This window comes from Camellia sinensis, chromosome 5 (genome assembly GCF_055761805.1).
Source record: "Camellia sinensis isolate YWXY chromosome 5, ASM5576180v1, whole genome shotgun sequence".
Lineage (NCBI taxonomy): Eukaryota > Viridiplantae > Streptophyta > Magnoliopsida > Ericales > Theaceae > Camellia > Camellia sinensis.
This window is the reverse complement of record NC_138965.1, coordinates 27910624-27929832: the sequence shown is the minus strand read 5'-3', so window position 1 is coordinate 27929832 and position 19209 is coordinate 27910624. Positions and strand designations below refer to the sequence as shown.

Sequence of the window (19209 nt, the reverse complement as noted above, 5' to 3'; positions counted from 1 at the left end):
TTCTGCTTCAGAGGGTTTGAAGTCAGCCTCCCATTTTTGGACTGTGAGGTAATGGTCCATTAAGATCCATGGTCCTCCTATTGCGACTTTTCACACGGTCCTGCATTTCAAATTTAACCAAAAAATAACCCAATCCAATATCCACTGCCTCAAAATCCCCTTGTAAGCCCAAAGTTTTTTTAACTCTATTAATTAGCACTCTGTAGCCAATATTTTTCCCCAGGAGTTTGATGATTAAGCAGTTCTTCCATGGCCTTCTAATCCTTCTCAGGAGGCTTCTTGGGATTTTGACTCTGGGTATACCGTTGTTGGAGTCTTCATAGTTTTCTGTTTCCTCTTCCATCACATCATCACTCATAAATTCATTATTAGTTGATAGATCTTCAAGATCACTATCAAAATCTTTCTCATTTAGCTTGAATTCAATGAGGGCTTACTTGAAGGACCTTCCTACAATGAGTGCTGTATCTTTGGTGGGATTTGTGGTTTCAATCTGGGTAGAGTGGTTTGTAATTTCCACCATATCATCTACTATAGGTGCGTTTTCAAGATCATCAGTCCCATTCTTGACCTTCTTCGTACTTCGGACCAGATTATCTTCCTCTTTAGAGGATTTCTCTAGTGATGAAGTGTCGTTGTGGGTAACCGTTGTGTTCAACATTCTAGAGAGAGAAAATAAGCAGATCTAAAGGATGAGGGAGTTTGAGTTCTAATAGTTAGTTGACCTCCTTTGTTCTCTTATAAAAAGTGATCTTGCTCTCCATACACAACAAACTTCTCCATACGTGTTTGGTTGGAGAATTTAAAAAGGAATTTGAAAAAAGAAAGGAAAACGTTTGGTGAAATGTGAATAAAATATACATATATTACACATAGTTTCACACAAGTTTTTTCTTTCCCTTTTCATTTCCAAATTCCTTCTCAAATCTCTCAACCAAACACAGTATTAGGAGAGCTCTCACTTCCACTCCTAAGAGATGTACCATTTTGCCACTTTCTCTCAAAAGACTATCTTAGCTCTGTCTCTCTCCTCATCTAATGATCTCGCACCATTTTTGTGTTTACCATGATTCTTAAATGACTCACAATCTACCTAAACCACTAATAATCAACATACTTCAATTCAAATAAAAAGTCGTATGTGCAACAACTTCTCAAAGACAAGATAGGCCTAAAGATTGAAAAATACTATCATCAATTTGGATAAAGCGCAAAGGTTAAGCCAATATGGCCTAAAAAACAAATCGTGAAGTACTTGAGCAATGGGCTATGGTGCATGCTTTAAAAAAAAAATAAAAATAAAATCCTCAATCTAACCAATATCTACCATTATTGATGGACTCAGAGTTTTTTTAATTCATTTGTTGACAAAACCTTGTAGCCAAGACTTAGGCAAACATTTGAAAGACATTCTATGACAAGGTTAAACACCCAATGACTATTTGCACCTTTGAAAGAACTATAAATTCAAGGAGAGTTTTTAAATAGACTCACCGATTTTCTTTTTAAGGCAAATTTCACTTTATCTTATTATAGTTTAGATTATATGTGATTTATTTTTTTAATGTTTAAAAATGACCACATAACCCTCTTTATGGTTTGTGAATTGAAATGCACCGTTAGATTTGTTTACGGTTTAATGAAGAAGACTAAAATATTCCTATATTTTTGTCATTTATTTGGAAAGCAAAGTGCACTTTAATCCATTGTGTTTTATTCCATGTGGGACTTACCTTCCTTAAAATTTGAAAATGAGTAGATAACCCCTATATGTCTGTTACATGTTTCATACTTCTTGTCAAGTTGAACGGAATGTTTAACGGTACCTTTCAATCTATAAATCACATGAAAATTATGTGGCTATTCTTAAACATTAAGAAATAAATTGCACATAACTCAAATCATAGGAGGTAAAGTGAAATTTACCCTTGTTTTTATATCAACTACATAATAGTAGACCTTATCCTTTAGGGGAAAAAACATTTATCCATGTGAATATAGGGAGAAATTTTATGAATGTTTTTAGAAGTTACAAATTCAAGGTGCATGGACTAATTATATTAAGGATTTTATTTATTTATTTATTTTTCTGTCAACATTTTAGGTAATTAGATTTGGTAGTTTGTTAGTAAAGCTTAAAGAGTTGCCGCTGCTCCAGCTTGAACTCCTAAATTTTCCTCACTACTTGCCACAAGGGCCTTGACTTAAGAATTTTATTAACAAGTGCTCTAAAGACCCTTAATAAAAAGTTTAAAATGTTAGTATACAATGCATAAGAATGTGTGCAACAAAAATAATGTATAATCAATTTAAATATTGGTGCAACTATCAGCATTTTAGTTTTGCTCTTATTAGGATCTATATGGTGTAGTTTATAAAAAGTTGATGTTAATCCTTACATGATAAAATGACAAATCAAAATTTAAAACCTATCAAATACCATCATGATAAGTGATTTTTAAAAATAATAAATTGTCTTAAATCATTTACTCGTGGACTTTCTTTCTCTTATGCTGTGTTTGGTTGAGGGATTTGAGGAGAGATTTGGAAAGGGAAATGGAAAAGGTAGGTGAAATGTGAAAAAAATATACCTACATTTCACATAGTTTCACACACCTTTTCCCTTTCCCTCCCCAAATCCCCCAACCAAACACAACATTAATAAAAATCCAAGACCTTAGGTAGATAGTAGATCGACCCAACTTGACCCATAACTCTTTATGGATCATCATGTCCGTTCAACTCTTCTGCATTTACAGTCTCCTTAATCATGAGATGGAGTGAGAAAAGAAAAGAAATAATTATAATTTTTTATTATTATATTTGAATGAATAAAAGAAAAGAAAATGTGATTTCTCACCTCTAAATAAGATAAAAGAAAAGAAAAAAAAATGTTAAATTTCATTTTATCAAAATAACTTTTCATAATAAACTATGCTTTTCACATGATAATTTTAATATTTTAGAAAATTTTGATTACACCTAATTCATTTTCCACCGCATCACACCATTTTAGTAAGAAACAAAACACAAATGTGATAATTATTCTTTCACTCTCTTATCATTTTTCACTATTTATCATTTACTTAGAAGGTCTTTTGAATGATTTAAATAATTTTATTTATATATATATATATATATATTTTACAAAAATATATGAAAAAAAAAAAAAGAAAAACACGTGACCTACAAAAAAAAAAAAAAAAAAAAGCTATAGGAACGTCCAATGGTGCCTACAAAGATCAAACACAGCATATGGACGAGAAATAGTTTCAATCAATCAAAAGCAATTACCTAATTCCTGTGATTCTCATTTTCAGTTTTCATCAATAATGGCAGCTGTCTACAGCTTCTACATCATCAATAAATCAGGAGGTCTCATCTTCTACAAGGTTCAAACCCTAAATCTCCCTCTTCATATATATTTTTTTTCTCTATCTAATTCATGTGATGATTCATTTTCTGTTTTCTCTCTGTTTCTATATTAACAAACAGAGTAGCATGTTTAATTTTGTTAAATTTTTTTTTGGGGAATTTTAATGGGAGGCATGAATTGGGGAAAATGTAATGTTATAGGATTACGGATCTGCAGGAAGGATGGATACGAATGATAGCTTGAGATTGGCGAGTTTATGGCATTCGATGCACGCTATCTCTCAGCAGCTATCGCCGATCCCTGGTTGTTTAGGGATCGAACTTCTTGAAGCCGATAATTTCGATCTCCATTGCTTCCAATCTCTTACTGGTACCATCTGATCTCATTTTCTTTTATATATTGTTCTATGAACAAATTCTAGTCTTAGATTTTTTTTTCATCAAATTTAAATTTGATAAAAAAAAAATACATAAAAATCATCCATTCATAAAATGTTTATGAAATCAAGGGAGAGACTTTATTTATTTTATCAAATTGAGATTTCATCAAATTGTAATTTGATGAAAATTTAAAAAGATGGAGCATTGTATATAAATTTGGGATAAGAGAGGGTTTTTATTTTTATTTTTAGATTGATGAAAATTTGATGAAAGGGTTGAAATAGTTAGTATCAAATCAAGCTTTTTACTCAAATTTAGAATCAAATTAGATGAAATTTTTTTTGATGAAGGGTTGGAGATGCTCTTAGAAATCATATTGGGATCTATTAATGTTCTTTTCGAATGCGGAATTTCAATACTGCATCTTTAGAATTTTCTACAATCTACATATTGGAGTGGTGATGGATTAGGAATTTTTAATGGTTTAAATAGGACTGGATGAACACGGAACACAAGTATTTTAAAAAGAATCTTTTTAAGCAATCAAAGAGTGACCAAAATGTATCGCCGTAGTTACAAAGAGGCAATGATGTGATAACATATATAAGATTCAGGCAAGGCTTTTTTTTTTGGGTAAGTAAAATTCAGGCAAGGCTTCCCCACATGCTGTATGAAATTTGTTGTAACAACCAACTTGCTAGAATTTTCAATCTCACCCCAATAAATAGTAGAGGAAATGAAAACCTTTTGAGTGTTGAGTACATAGTAGCCTGGGAAAGTAATGCTGTTAACAATTTGAAAATTTTCTCAAACAACACTTTTAAGACAAAGAAAAGACGTATGGTTTTTGGACAGGTAAAAGCAACCCATTAAGCCACAAAGGGGGCACAGCCTATGTACTAATAATATGCATTGAGCAACTAATGAAAGGTGACAGACAGACACCATCTTATAAAGTTAAACCTATGCCACAAGCCTAAACCAACGGTCTAAGCTAAGATGGCTTTGGCAGAGTCATTTTTTGGCTATACCACTCCAATGGTAATTTGTAATTTTGGCATAATCAAGTGCCAAATCCAACTAACTTTTGGTTTATTTGGAGGAATTTTGGAGTAAATATAAAAACAAAATTGTTTATTGGAAGAATGTTAAAAAATTTTAAAAAAATCAGTCAAAAATATTTTGGTTTATTTAATCATTGCCAATAGTTCCATGATAAGTGTCTTTTTAGGAATTTGTGCAAAGTTCAATTTTTATAATTTGCATGGAGTTTTATTATTATCTGACAATGCTTTGAGAACTACTCATAAATTTTTATGATTTCTATTATTGTTGTGAAAATGTTTTGTGATTTTAGTATTTTTGGTATGAAAGAATAGTTCGGCCTTTAGTAGGAAAGTTGATTTGGCAAGGAATGGCATTGCCAAACCTTGAGCCAAATTTGGCATAAAATTTGGCTTTGCCATTTTTTGACAATAGCTTTGGCTTACCATTGAAGAGGGCTTTTTCTGAGTTCTAGCCATTTTTTGGCTTTCGCAAGTTGTTTGACTCAACCATTGGAGATGCTCTTAGAGCAACTCCAATGGTTGTCTCCAATGGTTGTGCCAAATGCCTTGACAAAGCGAAAAAAATGGCGAGTTCACAAAATCACTCCTCCAATGGTGAGCCAAATGCCTTGCCAAAAAATGGCAAAGCAAACCATGAGTCAAATTTGGCGCAAAGTTTGGCAAAACTATCTGTTGCTGCATCAATTTTCCTATCAAAATCCAATTGTTTTTAATTTACCAAATTCCTAAACTTTATACAAAAAATTTCTGCAATCACAATATCTTAACAATAATAAAAAATTTCAAAATTAGTGTCGACACTAGCAAAGCTTATCAAAAATTAATGTCTGACGCTGCACTAGTGTCAACATTAGCAAAACTTATCAAAAATTAATGTCAACACTAGCAAAGCTTATAAAAATTTAGTTTCAACGCTAGCAAAACTAATAAAAAATTAGTGACACACTAGCAAAGCTTATCAAATATTAATGTTACCCTAGCAATCTTATAAAAAATTAGTGTCGACACTGGTGTCAGCACTAGTGCCAACGCTGGCAAAACTAATAAAAAATTAGTGTTGACACTAACAAAGCTTATCACATATTAGTATCAATACTAGTGTCAACATTAGCAAAGCTTATAAAAAATTAGTGTTGACACTAGTGTTAACTCTAACAAAGCTTATAAAAAATTAGTGTTGAGCAAAGCTTATCAAAATTTGTTGGAAGATTGATGAAACTCACTGTTCTATTCAACCTTACAACCTCATCATCCTCTTAAATTACAAATTAAACTCATCCCGAATTCGATCCCGTAACGTTGTTCTCGGTTGATCTGTACCAGTAGTTGCATCTTCTAAGATGCGCAACCATGCTTTAAAGAGTGGTTCTTCTTCCAACTTTGTCCGGTTGGCATTCCTTTCTTTTTATTGCAATTCACCCTTTCCCCCCTTCTTATTTTGTGTTGTGGCAAGATGTAAATCACTAGTGTGAGAAGGTTGATGAGATTGAAATTGAGACTGTTCTGGAATAAATTGAGTCAATGGGGTAATTTATAGATTAAAAAATAACAAAAAGTTATATGAAAAATAATGGGTGGTTGGTAGAAATAAATTAGAACAACATAATGGTGGAAGACAAGTTGTTGAAAAATTTAAAAGTTAGTTGGATTTAGCATTTGATTGTGCCAAAATAGCAGGACACCATTGGAGTGGTATAGCCAAAAAATAGCTTTTTTTGTACTGTAGCAAGCTAAAAAATGGCTTTGGCAAAGCCATTTTGGCTTTTACCATTGGAGATGCTTAGGGGTGGGAATTTTGACCTGACTGCCAATCTACCCAACCTAACCCTTATTTTTAAGGGCTTGGGTTGAGATTTTGAGTTGTTTATTAAAGATTGGTCAAGTTTGGGTTGACATCTTCCAACGAGATTATAAGTAATTTAGTTTCATGATGAATCTATTAAGCCCCAACGTGTTATTATACTGTATTATATACATCATAATTAGACATTTGTGCAGTATTAAACCACTATTAGTTAATGATTTCACGTTGAGTACATTATTTTAACGTGTTATCATATCATTACTCAAAAGTATCAAATACTAATTAATAAGATAATTACTTTAACAAATTTAAATTGTCTAAGCAATTTTAAATACAATTCATATTTTTAGCTTAAAAATAACAAATAATGTTAAACAAGTGAAGCAGAGTTCGGTTACAGTTTAAATGAGTTGAGTTTGTGTTTGGGTTTAGATTTAGGCCTCAATTTATTAAATTTGTGTTTGGGTTTAGATTTAGGCCTCAATTTATTAAAAAAAAAAAAAATCCTTCATGAGCATAGAGTTATTATCGTAAGAGAAGAAAAGAGGAGTGATGGAGAATGTCAGTGTGAGTGTTGGAAGGACAATTTTGTCTGAGTTGTGTAATTTGCATGGATCCAACTGTTTTATTTGTGACATTAGCACCACCCTAGCTATATAATAAAATGGAGAAATTGCAAATACATGGTAAAATCACAAAATAAATGCACTAGAAATGGTAATTTTTTTTGGTGCAACTCTAACACACATGAAGAGTTGCACTAAACACATGAATGAATTTGCACCATGCACACAGGAGAGTTGCACCATCATGAAATGCTCAACTAAAATGCAATTTGCCTTAATAAAATTCCTTTGTCAAACTAATAGCGGTACACATTACCCTGCTCATACCTCCCATCCATATTTATTTATGGAATTTGTAAGAATCATCGCTTAGTCTTCCTTTGTTGGTCATTTGACTTCTTGATTCTCTCTTCCTAGTGGCTCAGTGCAGAGATCTATGCCAAGGTTTCTTGGGGGGAAAAAAGACGTGAAAACTGTCACTATTTTAAAAGCAGAAACCAAGCTTTTCTTGATATAGTTGTTTAAGATTTTCGAAAGTTTATTAAATTTCTATATAATGGATCAAATTTTTATAGTCCTTTGATTTTCAATGTCAATACTCGTATCATGTAAACCTTCAGTTATAGAGGACAAAATTGTTTCAGTTACTACAGAGTTATTTCAAGTTTGTGATGAACTATGAAATATGGGTATTACGAAAATATTGCCGCACTTATACCGATACCAAGTATTGGTACGCATACCGATAGGGCTGCATACTCGAAATACGTATCGGGTACTTTTTATATATTCTTTGGCAATTGGGTACTCCATGGGTACAGGATGGCTACATTGGAGGTGCACCAAGTTATGAGACATTGGTAGAAATACGATTAATTTATTAGAGAATTCTGATGTACTTGGTATTGCAAATCTTTTACTTGACGTGTCAAAGATGAAAGATGTATTATTCAATAATGAAATTGGTAGAAGTGAAAACAAATTTTGCTTAGCTTGCTTTTAGAATGAAATTTTGTTTTGTAATTTCTCTTATTTAATAGCATTGAAATTAAAATAACTTATGGACTTTGCTTTGATATTAGTATTGTTGAATTATGATTTCTCTTTTGGTTTTGTAATTTATTCTTTAATTTTTGGTATTGAACTTTTATTTGTAAGTTGAATCTCAAACTATAAATTATAAAAAATAAAAAAATTTATTAACGCACCACAACTGTACTTGTATCCTATTTTTTTTTAGGTCTTGCCGTATCGGCATACCCGTAACGTATCCGTACCTACACCCATGCTTCATAGGTGATGAAAAACTATGTTATTTAATTTGATGAGGCTTGGCGTATGTCAACGTAATGAGTATATCTTTTTATTTTGGTATCCTGTTGGTCACTGTTTATTCAAAATTGTAAGTAATTTGTGATTTCTCTTTTTGGAGATGAATTCTATTGTGTGAATCACTCAAAGCGATAGTTAAATTGCGGATTGTTTTTTTTTTTTTGCTTGCAGGGACAAAATTCTTTGTGGTGAGTGAGCCGGGAACACTGCATATGGATGGTCTCTTGAAACATATATATGAACTGTACACGGATTATGTTTTAAAGAACCCCTTCTATGAAATGGAGATGCCCATCCGGTGTGAGCTTTTTGAAATCAACCTGACACAGGCAGTTCAGAAGGACCGTGTTGCCTTGTTGGGGCGATGAGACTTTCCTTGAAATGTGAGTTTGACTTGAGCTTCTTTTGATCTATTTTTGATATTTTAAAAGAAAATTATGATCTCCAAGTTCGTTTTTGCAAGTTCAGTTTGATATTGTGCTACTTTCTTTGTATTGAATTGATATGTTCTATTTATAACAAGCCCAATTGGACCAAACTACCTACTATACTGTAAAGAATGAAGTGCTGAAAATTTGGAATTTGCTTATTTAGTAACTTTTTGACTTTTTTTTAATTGCTTTTTTGTCGAGGTATTAGGAATTTATTTATTTATCGGCTTTGTTTAGTTTTTGAGAATAATAAAATATGTCACGCCAGTTGGTATAAATGGTTATTTTTCCATTTTACACCTTTACGACACATGTTGACCAGGGCCTGTTATATAAGAGGATAAATTTGTCATTTTGTCACTTATTTTTGGGGTACCCAAACACCAGTTTAGCTTCTAGTGCATCTCTTTATGTGAGAGTTAGAAATAGGTATTGCCATACCCGTCCCACCCGTGTGCACGCCACTACACTTGAAACTGATAGTCATTTAGTTTTTATGATTCAAACAGCCTAAACAATTTGTAAGTTGTATGCTTAGTATTGCAGGGTTCCGTTTGCTTCCAAATGCAAAAAATTGTTTATGAAATTTATAAGCGATTGATATGAACAAATTTGTTGGGATTGTTAATTATCATATAATTTAATTAATTAGTCTGAACTGTCCTTAATGTAATTTGATATCTCATTTCTCTTAAGATTTCATAATCTCTCTTATGAATTTACTTCGAATTCAAATTTTCTTATAAAATTATGTATTGGGACAATTACCAAAAAAAAAAAAAAAAAAAATTATAAGGTTTGAGTCTTGTAACAAAATAAACTCTGAGTTTTTAATTGTATCAATTTAAATTATAATTTTTTTTATTTTTTTTTAGTCTAAACAATTTATCTATTTTCGTTAAGTAATCCAATGGAAGGGGTATTTTAGTCATTAAACTCAATGTAGGTGTACATAAAATGTCTAAAATACTCTTTTTATTTAGTTTAATTATTAAAATATTTATTTTTTTCATCGATTTTACCTAACGAAAATAAAAAAATGATTTAGATTGAAAATAATTTAAAATTTTAAAGTTTAAATTGATAAAATTAAAAATTTATTTTGTTATAAGACTCAGACGTTCGTAACTTTTTTTTCTTTTTTTTTCTTTTTGGAATTTCCCATTATGTATTTTATCAGATTATTAATTCAATAGTAAGGTCATGAAGTTGAGCAAACTCCACTCTTCGTACCAATGTCCTCTTATTCTCTATTCTGGTTGAATCCCAATCCTTTGTAATATATTGCATATAATGCGCGTTCGCTGTGTTTGGTTGGAGGATTTGAGGAGGGACTTGGAAAGGGAAAGGGAAAAGTTAGGTGAAATGTGAATAAAATGTACCTACATTTCACCTAGTTTCACACACCTTCTCTCTTTCCTTTTCTAAATCCCTCTCCAAATTCCCCAACCAAACACAGTATTAAAGTGTATTAAAATGATATTGTTTTGGTGAAAGGGCAAAGGGAAAGGGCACCGGAAAGGGAAAGGGGAAGGAAAAAGTGGAAAGATTTTTTTTGTTTAAATTTTATTTTACAATGACTTTTTAATACATTATAGGATTCACTAGAGACAATATATTATAGACGGTCCAGATTTATTCTCATAATAGAGATGATGATCTAGGACTGCAGTGTGTGAGGTCATAGAAAAATTATTTCACGCCCATGTGACGTTACCACAAATCAATCTAAGACACAAATGAACGGTTTGGATTGATTTGTGGCATTACAATGTCAATGCCTTTGGGACGATGAATAATTGCTCTTCGTAGGTGTAATTAATGAGATAATTGAAAATTTACAAAGAATATATAATGAAATTAAAAAAATTCTATTTTCACATACTAGTACATCTTACTCCACATCATCTTTTAATACATACATTAATCAATTTTGAATTTTGTAATTTTACTTGATTCAAATTCTTTTTCGCCAAAAAAATTTTCCTTTCTTTGACATTCAAACCCTAAACCAACACATGTTACCACTCGATGCCAGTCGCCATCCATGACCACGGATCGGCAATGGCGGCAACTCTAAGTTGCTTATTTCTAGCCCTCTTCCACCGTTGTCACTGCTTCTGCCATTCCCTCTACTCCTCCGCCAATCCTTCTCATCCCCCTCCGGCCCTTTCATTGCCATCCTCTCCCACCATCGTGATTTTTGCCCCTCGCGAGTCGCAATTGTTATGGTCTCATCTCCATCTTTGTTGCCTATACTTCATACTCCAATGAGCATACCAACTAAGAGAGTAAGAGAGAAAGAGACGTTGATGAAGAGAGAGAGAGAGAGAGAGAGAGAGAGAGAGAGAGGAGGTGAGGGTTTCGCAGCAAGGAAGTTGCAACAGAGGGGTTTGATGGCGGCGTTGGTAATAGCGGTGGGCGTGGCTAGGGTTAGGTTAGGAAACTAAGATTTTGGTAAAGAAGATAAGAACAATTTGATAATTTTATTTGAGAATAAAATTGTAATAAAGTAATAAATCATTAAGTGCGTGAATAGAGAGGAAATATGATGCGGAAATAGAAGCTCCCAACAAAGTTGTGTTTACGAGGTAGTGTGAACAGATTTACCAATGATCAAAATTTCTCATCACCGTTGCAGAGGACAAACATCCAGCCGACTCACTTAATCTGTTTAACTTAATTTCAAATGAGTGATTTCGACGTAACAAGCGGACAAATGTGGGCAGAACTACATATATACTAATCTGCAAAACTCAACCCAACCGCATAATTAAGAATTTTTTTTTTAAATATTAGGGCAAATTAAAAACACCCCCTTGAGATTTGGTGAAAATACAAATTCTCTCCTGAGGTTTGTGAAATTATATCCCGTCTCCTGAGGTTTATATTTCCATAACAAATTGCCTCCTGAGGTTTTTACTTTCATACAGATTCCTCCATAATTTCCCCTAATTTGTTACGAAAATTTGACCATCAGGGACAATTTGTAATTTCTCAAACCTCAGGGGAGAATCTGTATTTTTATCAAACCTCAAGGGGGTGTTTGTAATTTGCCCTAAATGTTAATATATGTACATAATATTTATTTGTTCAATAAATAAAATATTGAAGGGTAATTCTATGGTATACACCCTTTTATAACATTTACAAATTTGATTATTATAAATATCATAACTCAATTTTAAGGGAGTGATAACTTAAAAAAAATTATAATCAAACAATATATAAGGTATAACCAATGAACTCTTAGATCATAACTAAAATAATATCATAACTAATATTACAATAAGTCCTAATTAATATTGGTGTTTGTTTTGAAGGATTAGGCCATGAGATTGGATTATTAGTCCATCCGGACTAACTGGACTAATAGTCCATTGTTTGGTTTAATTTTTTTGCTCCGGATTAATAGTCCCTCCGGACTATTCGTCCCTCGTATGAAGGATTATTGTATCCTGGAAGATGGGATTATTTCCATGGGATTGGTATCCCATGAGACTAATGTGTGAAATGTCCATTTTACCCTCATGTTATTACTTAATAAACAATTGGAAAAAGATAAAATAGTCTTTTGAACATTTATAAATTATTTTTTGTGTTGTTAATTTAAAATTATATATTAAATTAAAAATATAAATTATAAATTAAATTTAATTAAAAATAATAAATTAAAAATTATGGCCTTATAAATTAAATTTTTTTAGTGTTGTTAAAAAATTAAATAAAATTATTAAAATTATATATTAAATAAAATTATTTTTTATTAAATAAAATAAAATTAAAAAAATATAAAATAAAATTAGTAGGTAACAGGAATCGACATAACTTGGTTCTGATACCAAAAGGAGCGGAATGAAGTGATAAGATGGCAATAAGAAATCAGCACAATAGACATAATAAATAACAATAGTTTAAAATAAATAGTTTCACTTACAATTGTTTACTGGAATGCAAAAAACAGTTCTTCAAAATACATAACTTGAAAGTTTGAAACTAAATTTGCAAAAAATTAAATTACAGAGATAGCTTTGTTTTTGAGGTAAAAGAATTCTCAATTTTTTTTTAACTCTCTCTCACAAATGACTAAGCTAACTAATTTATAAGCAAAACAAATGACTATGCAGCTTGTGATTGGCAAGGAGCATGATGCAGCACATGGGCTCTGTCTGCAACTTTCAGTGACTGATGGATGCTGTTAACTGTAGTGACTTTGTCTGATTGGTGAATAGTGAACAGTAAAGTTAACTTTTTTCACTATTCACTACTTTCGGTGGAGACATGTAACTGTGAAAATCAATATATATATATATATATATATATCAACAGCTTTGAGATATATATATCAACAGCTTTTCTCAAAAGGAGAGTATTGATTGAAGCTGATAATTATAGCTATAAAGATTTTGTTGACTATATCAAGCATATGGGTCCTGAGCATCTTGAAACTCGGGTCTATAAGGATTTTGAGTAGTTAAACTTTCAGAAGAGTTTGAACTGTCTAAGCCTTCTTCTGATTTATCTTGATCAGATTCTGACTTGGCTTAGGCCATGAGGAGATGAGCTATTTAGAGAAACTCATCTTTAGATGACTTGGACTTGGACTTGGATTTAGACTTAACTTTGGGCTTAGCCTGGGATGAAGAGGGCTTAGATTTTGCCTTGGACTTTGGTTGATCAGATTTGGGCTTTGCTAACTTGGGCTTGGAAGAACTTGAAGATGGGCTTCCAAGATTGACCGGAGGAAGTTGGCTTCCTTAGGTTAATGGAGCAGTTCGGTTCTGCTGAGCTTTAATCATGGCAGGTGTGGGTGCATGAATGTCGACTGGAAATTCTGCCTGAACTTGTTCAATGATTCGTGGAACTTTGAAATTATCCCACCATTTAATAAAGTATTGGCGAATGATTATGTCATCAGAAATAGGATATTGCCATTTAAATATCCATGGGACCTTGTATTTGGATATGAAAATGAGCAATGTAGAGAATTTCTTTTGTTGTGGACTGAATGAGAAAACGGTAGAGAAATAATTGACTTGTTCAATCAAGATGGAAGGGAAAATATCAGTGATGGAGCCATATTGAGTCCACCATCGTAGAAACCAAGTAGAGAATTCTGACTTGAATTTGTGATCAAATTGGGGAAACCAGGAGTGACTATTGGACTCATTTTGATATAAAAGGACTTTAAACCAAGCATCAATATAATCATAATAACTATATTGAATTAAGTGACCAGGTAAATCACAGAGTTGGTAAGGAGAACCCCATTCATTCAAAGAGACTATATTGTGAATATACAATGAATGGTAGACAATCTTACTGGGGTAGGTTTGATCATAAATCGATTTAATAACAATGGATTGGTGATTGAACAGAATATCCTTATAGAATGTGATTGACTTTTCTGGATGATGATGAACAAAATGCCATCTAGGAGGAAAATAAGATTTGACTAGATCAAGAACATTGGCATTTTTATGACTGGGTTCTTTAAAGAAAAGATTGGTGTTAGTAGATTGAACATAATCAGAACGAGTTGATTTTATGGTTAGGAGGATATGGAGTGACTGCTTGACTAGAGGAAGCAAATGGATCAGAAGCTAATGCAGATGTATAACTGGGTTTAGGAATATTACCAAGGACTTGGTAACAATTAACTAATTCAGCTGGATGATAATAGGTGACTAATTTCAAGGGAGGAACTGGAATACTAGAAGGCACAAGTGCCTTGGTATCAAAGCCAAGTTATGTTGATTCCGGTTACTTACTGAATTGTTATATCTGTGTCTACTCTTTTCCTTTATCTAACCTTGTTTACAGTCCTCTTAATCTGTCAAAATTCTATCTGTGTCTTTCCACTTTGTTATTAGCCACCCATCTTTCGTCCCACGTCCTAGGTAAGTCCTTTGGTTAGGCAGTGTTGGATTTTAAGGATTTTCCGAATTGGGTATGTGTGAACACATCGTATGTGAGAACATGATAAATTTAGACAATGTATTAAGCTCCCTGTAAAACATTTCAGGTAAAGGTTAAAATGAGTCGATTATTTAGAAGTAACTCTTCTATCAGTTCTAGATCAACCACTCCACCCTCTATACCTAATCAAGGTTTAGTAATTAATGAAGAAGATGTCGAATTACATAATGATAAAATTGATGTAAGTTGGAATATACCACAATTACTAGTTAAAGAAATTTATAAAACTACTTTTATATAATCTACATTTAATGTTAATCTTCATGTTAAAACTTTAGAACAAGTATATGCTTTAGAAAGGCCTCGCGAAACTTGTCAATTACTTGATGTTAATACTATTAAACGCCATTTAAGAACTGGTCATAATTTTATTCATTTAGGATTAATTCAAGTAGGAATCAAACCATTAACTCAATAAGGTAAAAATACTTCTGTATTATTATGTTTAAGAGATACTCGTTTTCTTGATTATAATGATAGTTTAATGGGTATGATGGAAACTGGTTTCCATAGAGGACCTGTCTATTTTAATTGCTTTCCTGATTTTACTTTAACTTTGAATATCCAGTTAAGTGGTTCTTTTACAAATATGAAAGAAAAAGTTCATAATATTGCTTTAATTTATCGTGTTTATTACAAATGTATTAAAACTAATTTAAATGTTCAAGCTTTACATAAAAGTCCAAAAGACAAAACTTTACTGATTCAAAGTAGTAGTCATGATACTAATATAAATATTTCTAAAATGATTGAATGGAAAAATATTACTCTCCCAGATCAATGGGTTACAGTTAATGAAAATTATAAACATAATAAAAAACAATCTACTAGTCAAGATATTCAGGATATTCAACAATTTACTGATAGCTCTGTCCAAATTAAATTTAATCGATCTAGTCAATCCTCTCGACATAGTACGTCTAGTATACCTACTGATACTGAAACTGAAGATGAAGTATTTAATACACATTTGTTTCAAAAAAACAGTCAAATCCATGTTGGTCAAGCTTCACATAGTAAAATGAAAGGCGTTGATGACTCCACAAGTTCCCAAATCAGTAAACCTGTTTATTCAAGTTATACTCATCTTCCTGAAGACAATACTGTCTCTCAGGATTCCCCAACTCAAACGGATTTCGAAGTTATACCTCCTGTAAATCCTCAATTGATGACCATTAGTAAACCATTTACACATGATCTTGATAAATTACATATTGAATTTAAATCTAAACCTAATAAAACCAAACGTCATGTTTATCGGCTTAAATATAATTCCAATCAACAATCTAAAATTACTCACAAATGGTATAAGTTTATGACTGAACATAGTATAGAAGTTCCTTTCTTTGAATACTTAGAAAATTATTACAACAAAGTTAATACAATTACAAAACATAAATGAAAAACTTCTCCTAATACTACTGTTAGTTCTAGTCATCCTCCTTTATCTACCATCATAATAGAACATCAAGGATCTGTTATACAGGCCTCTCCATTTAAGTTAACCAGCACTGACCCTGAAATCAAAAAGGTTATTGAACAAAATAATTATACTAATCAATGTTTAAAAACAATTGGCAAACAATTAGATAAGATAGAAACTAATTTAGATGATTACTCAGCTAACCATACTTCTACCAAACAATCTTTGGATCAACTTTTGCTTAATTTACCTAGTAATCGTTCTAAACGAAATAGTCTAGTAACTCAAGACAATTCTACTATTAAGGCTATCGAACAATTATTCACTAAGTTAGCTACTCCATTTATTGAAAAAGCTTCTCCATCTACTGAAAAAGATATTACTGTATTAAACCAACATCCTACTTTAGAGATTGTTCCTACTTACTCAGACACTGATACAACTGATAATGAAATTAATATCTTAGCTCAACAATTTCAATCTTCTAATCTTAATCGAATTACTTATCCTAAAGTTAATCCTACTACTCTTACCAAAAATTGGTACTCGCGACCTATTCCACCTGACCTCTAATATGAAGAAACTAATCTTAATAATCAATTTTCTATATCTGCTAAAAAATTATACGAATGGAATATCGATGGTCTTAGTGAAGATCAAATACTTCAAAAATTAAATCATTTATCTATGGTTGCAAATAGTTATCTTAGTAATTACCCCGATTATACTCAACTTGAAATTGTTTCCTTACTTATGGTTTTACTGGCATGCTCAAATCCTGGTGGGAAAAATATCTTAATGAAGATCAAAGAGAATCTATTTTACATGCAAGTCAAAAAGATGAAAATGATTTACCTATATTCGATGAAACTATTGGCTATTATAAACCTGATGGTGTTAATACCTTAATCTATACCATAGTCCGACATTTTATAGGTACCCCTACTAATATTTATTCTCGCATACATGATCAACTTAGTAATCTTACTTGCCCTACATTATGTGATTTCCGATGGTATAAAGATGTTTTTACATCCAGAGTAATGCTACGCAAAGATTGTACTAAATCATTTTGGAAAGAAAAATTCATTAATGGCTTACCTAGTCTTTTTGCTCACAAAATTAGAGATGTCCTTAGTCAATCTACAGGCGTCATTGAATATGATAATTTAATTTACGGTGATACCATTAGTACTATTCAAAAAGAATGATTTCGAATGTGTATTGATTTGAAACTTAGTCAAAAAGCTGCTAAAGATAAATATAAAACTAAATATGAATTAGGTAACTTCTGTGAACAATATGATTTACCTCCTGTAGTACATTCTCGCCGCAAAAAACGTAAGTCCCATAAACATAAAAATCACATTTTTTGACTAAGGGTGTGAGCCTTTTGGGGCATCTAAATTTTGCGAAGGAAGGGAGTTATGGATCCTTCAATGATGGACTTGGACCAAGACTATAGTCCAAATTGGTTATGGAAAAATTGCCACACATGTGCGCGCTATCGCTTGCCCGGACCAAGCTGGGTCCAAGTCCTTGATCTGTGGGTCGTGGATCTTGGGACTTGGACTTGGGCTTGGTCTTGAGGCTTGCTAGAATGGATTAAGTGTGGGGGTTGGGCTTGGCCCACCCATCTTAATCTTTTCGGGCCAAGCCAGTGTTGTGGGCTACAGAATTATAAACATTACGCAGGTGTATAATATGTGTGTAACTCCTCTATAATAATGATGAATTATTCCAACAGTTTTGCTGGGTTTAATACAAAATTCATTTCTGCATTTGTGATGGGCTTTGATGGTAGGTAACTTTTCTTCTCTCCCTTCATGTGTGTAAAAGAAGGCCCTCTCATTTCTTTTCATTACCTAGAATATTTGTTCTTCTTGTCTTCAAAAGTTTTTTTCTAGTTTGTATATTATATTCTTCATGTGAGAGAGTACTACAAAGTTCTGTTCGCTGAAGCTACTCAGTCAGTGCATTGTTGTAGCTGGTCTAACCATCGTATCCTAGGAGATAGAAGTCGAATAACCTCCAGTACCCAACCGGTGAGGCAGCAAATCTGTTTTAAGAACACTGTCAAGTGCAGGCTATGGTTTGCTTTCCTTTGCTATTTTGTTTTATTATGTATTGTAATTTTCAGCATTGTTTGTTTGTTCTGAAATTTCAATTATCAATGGGACAAACTAATTGTGTGTAACGGTAGTATGTCACTAAGGAGGTTAAACCTCCAGCCATTCCTTTTATGAGTGATACCTGCAAGTATAGAGGTTAAGCTGAGTTTTTAATGACTCTAATGTGTTACGTTGTTGAGCTGAGTATAGTAGGATACTCAAGTAGAGTCACCTATGTGAGTGTGAAGTGGGGCCGCTTCTATAAGAATTGACAGAGTCTAATTCTTTAAACCACTCACTGAACTAGGCTAGTGTTCCAAGGTCAAACCACATGTTATACACCTATGTAATGTGCATAATTCTATAACCCACAACACTAGCTTGGCCCAAAAAGATTAAGATGGGCGGGCCAAGCCCAACCCCCACATTTAATCCATTCTAGCAAGTCTCAAACCTCAAGCCCAAGCCCCAAGATCCACTACTCGAATCAGGCCTGGTTCAGGCGGGCGGCGCGTGCGTGTGACAATTTTTGCATAACCAACTTGGATCACAATCGTGACTCAAGTCCATCCTTGAAGCAAACATAACTTCCTTCCAAAGGGTTCACACCCCTAGACAAAAGTTGCCATTTTAAAGGCATATTGATAAACATATAAATGTATTCGATGGCCACAACCCAGGAGTAATTGAATAATCAATAAAGAAACAGAGCACTGAGAAGAAAAAAATGTTCCAACATA

The 19209-nt window shown here is 32.5% G+C and overlaps 1 protein-coding gene across 1 annotated transcript; it reads left to right on the top strand.

Moving 5' to 3' along the window:
- The first annotated feature begins 3092 nt into the window (after window positions 1-3092).
- On the top strand, window positions 3093-9234 carry LOC114315544 (uncharacterized). The gene is made up of 3 exons (XM_082868465.1): window positions 3093-3392; window positions 3577-3745; window positions 8697-9234. Exons 1-3 carry the CDS (start codon window positions 3333-3335, stop codon window positions 8891-8893), a joined length of 426 nt encoding a protein of 141 aa, XP_082724591.1. The 5' UTR covers window positions 3093-3332; the 3' UTR covers window positions 8894-9234.
- Window positions 9235-19209: the final 9975 nt, after the last annotated feature.

What these genes read in the sequence shown, in the direction of transcription:
- LOC114315544 (XM_082868465.1), top strand. Translation starts at nt 3,333, where the DNA reads ATGGCAGCTGTCTACAGCTTCTACATCATCAATAAATCAGGAGGTCTC. An exon ending in GAGGTCTCATCTTCTACAAG is followed by an intron (nt 3,393 to 3,576) that starts GTTCAAACCCTA and finishes GTAATGTTATAG; the next exon opens with GATTACGGATCTGCAGGAAG. An exon ending in TTGCTTCCAATCTCTTACTG is followed by an intron (nt 3,746 to 8,696) that starts GTACCATCTGAT and finishes TTTTGCTTGCAG; the next exon opens with GGACAAAATTCTTTGTGGTG.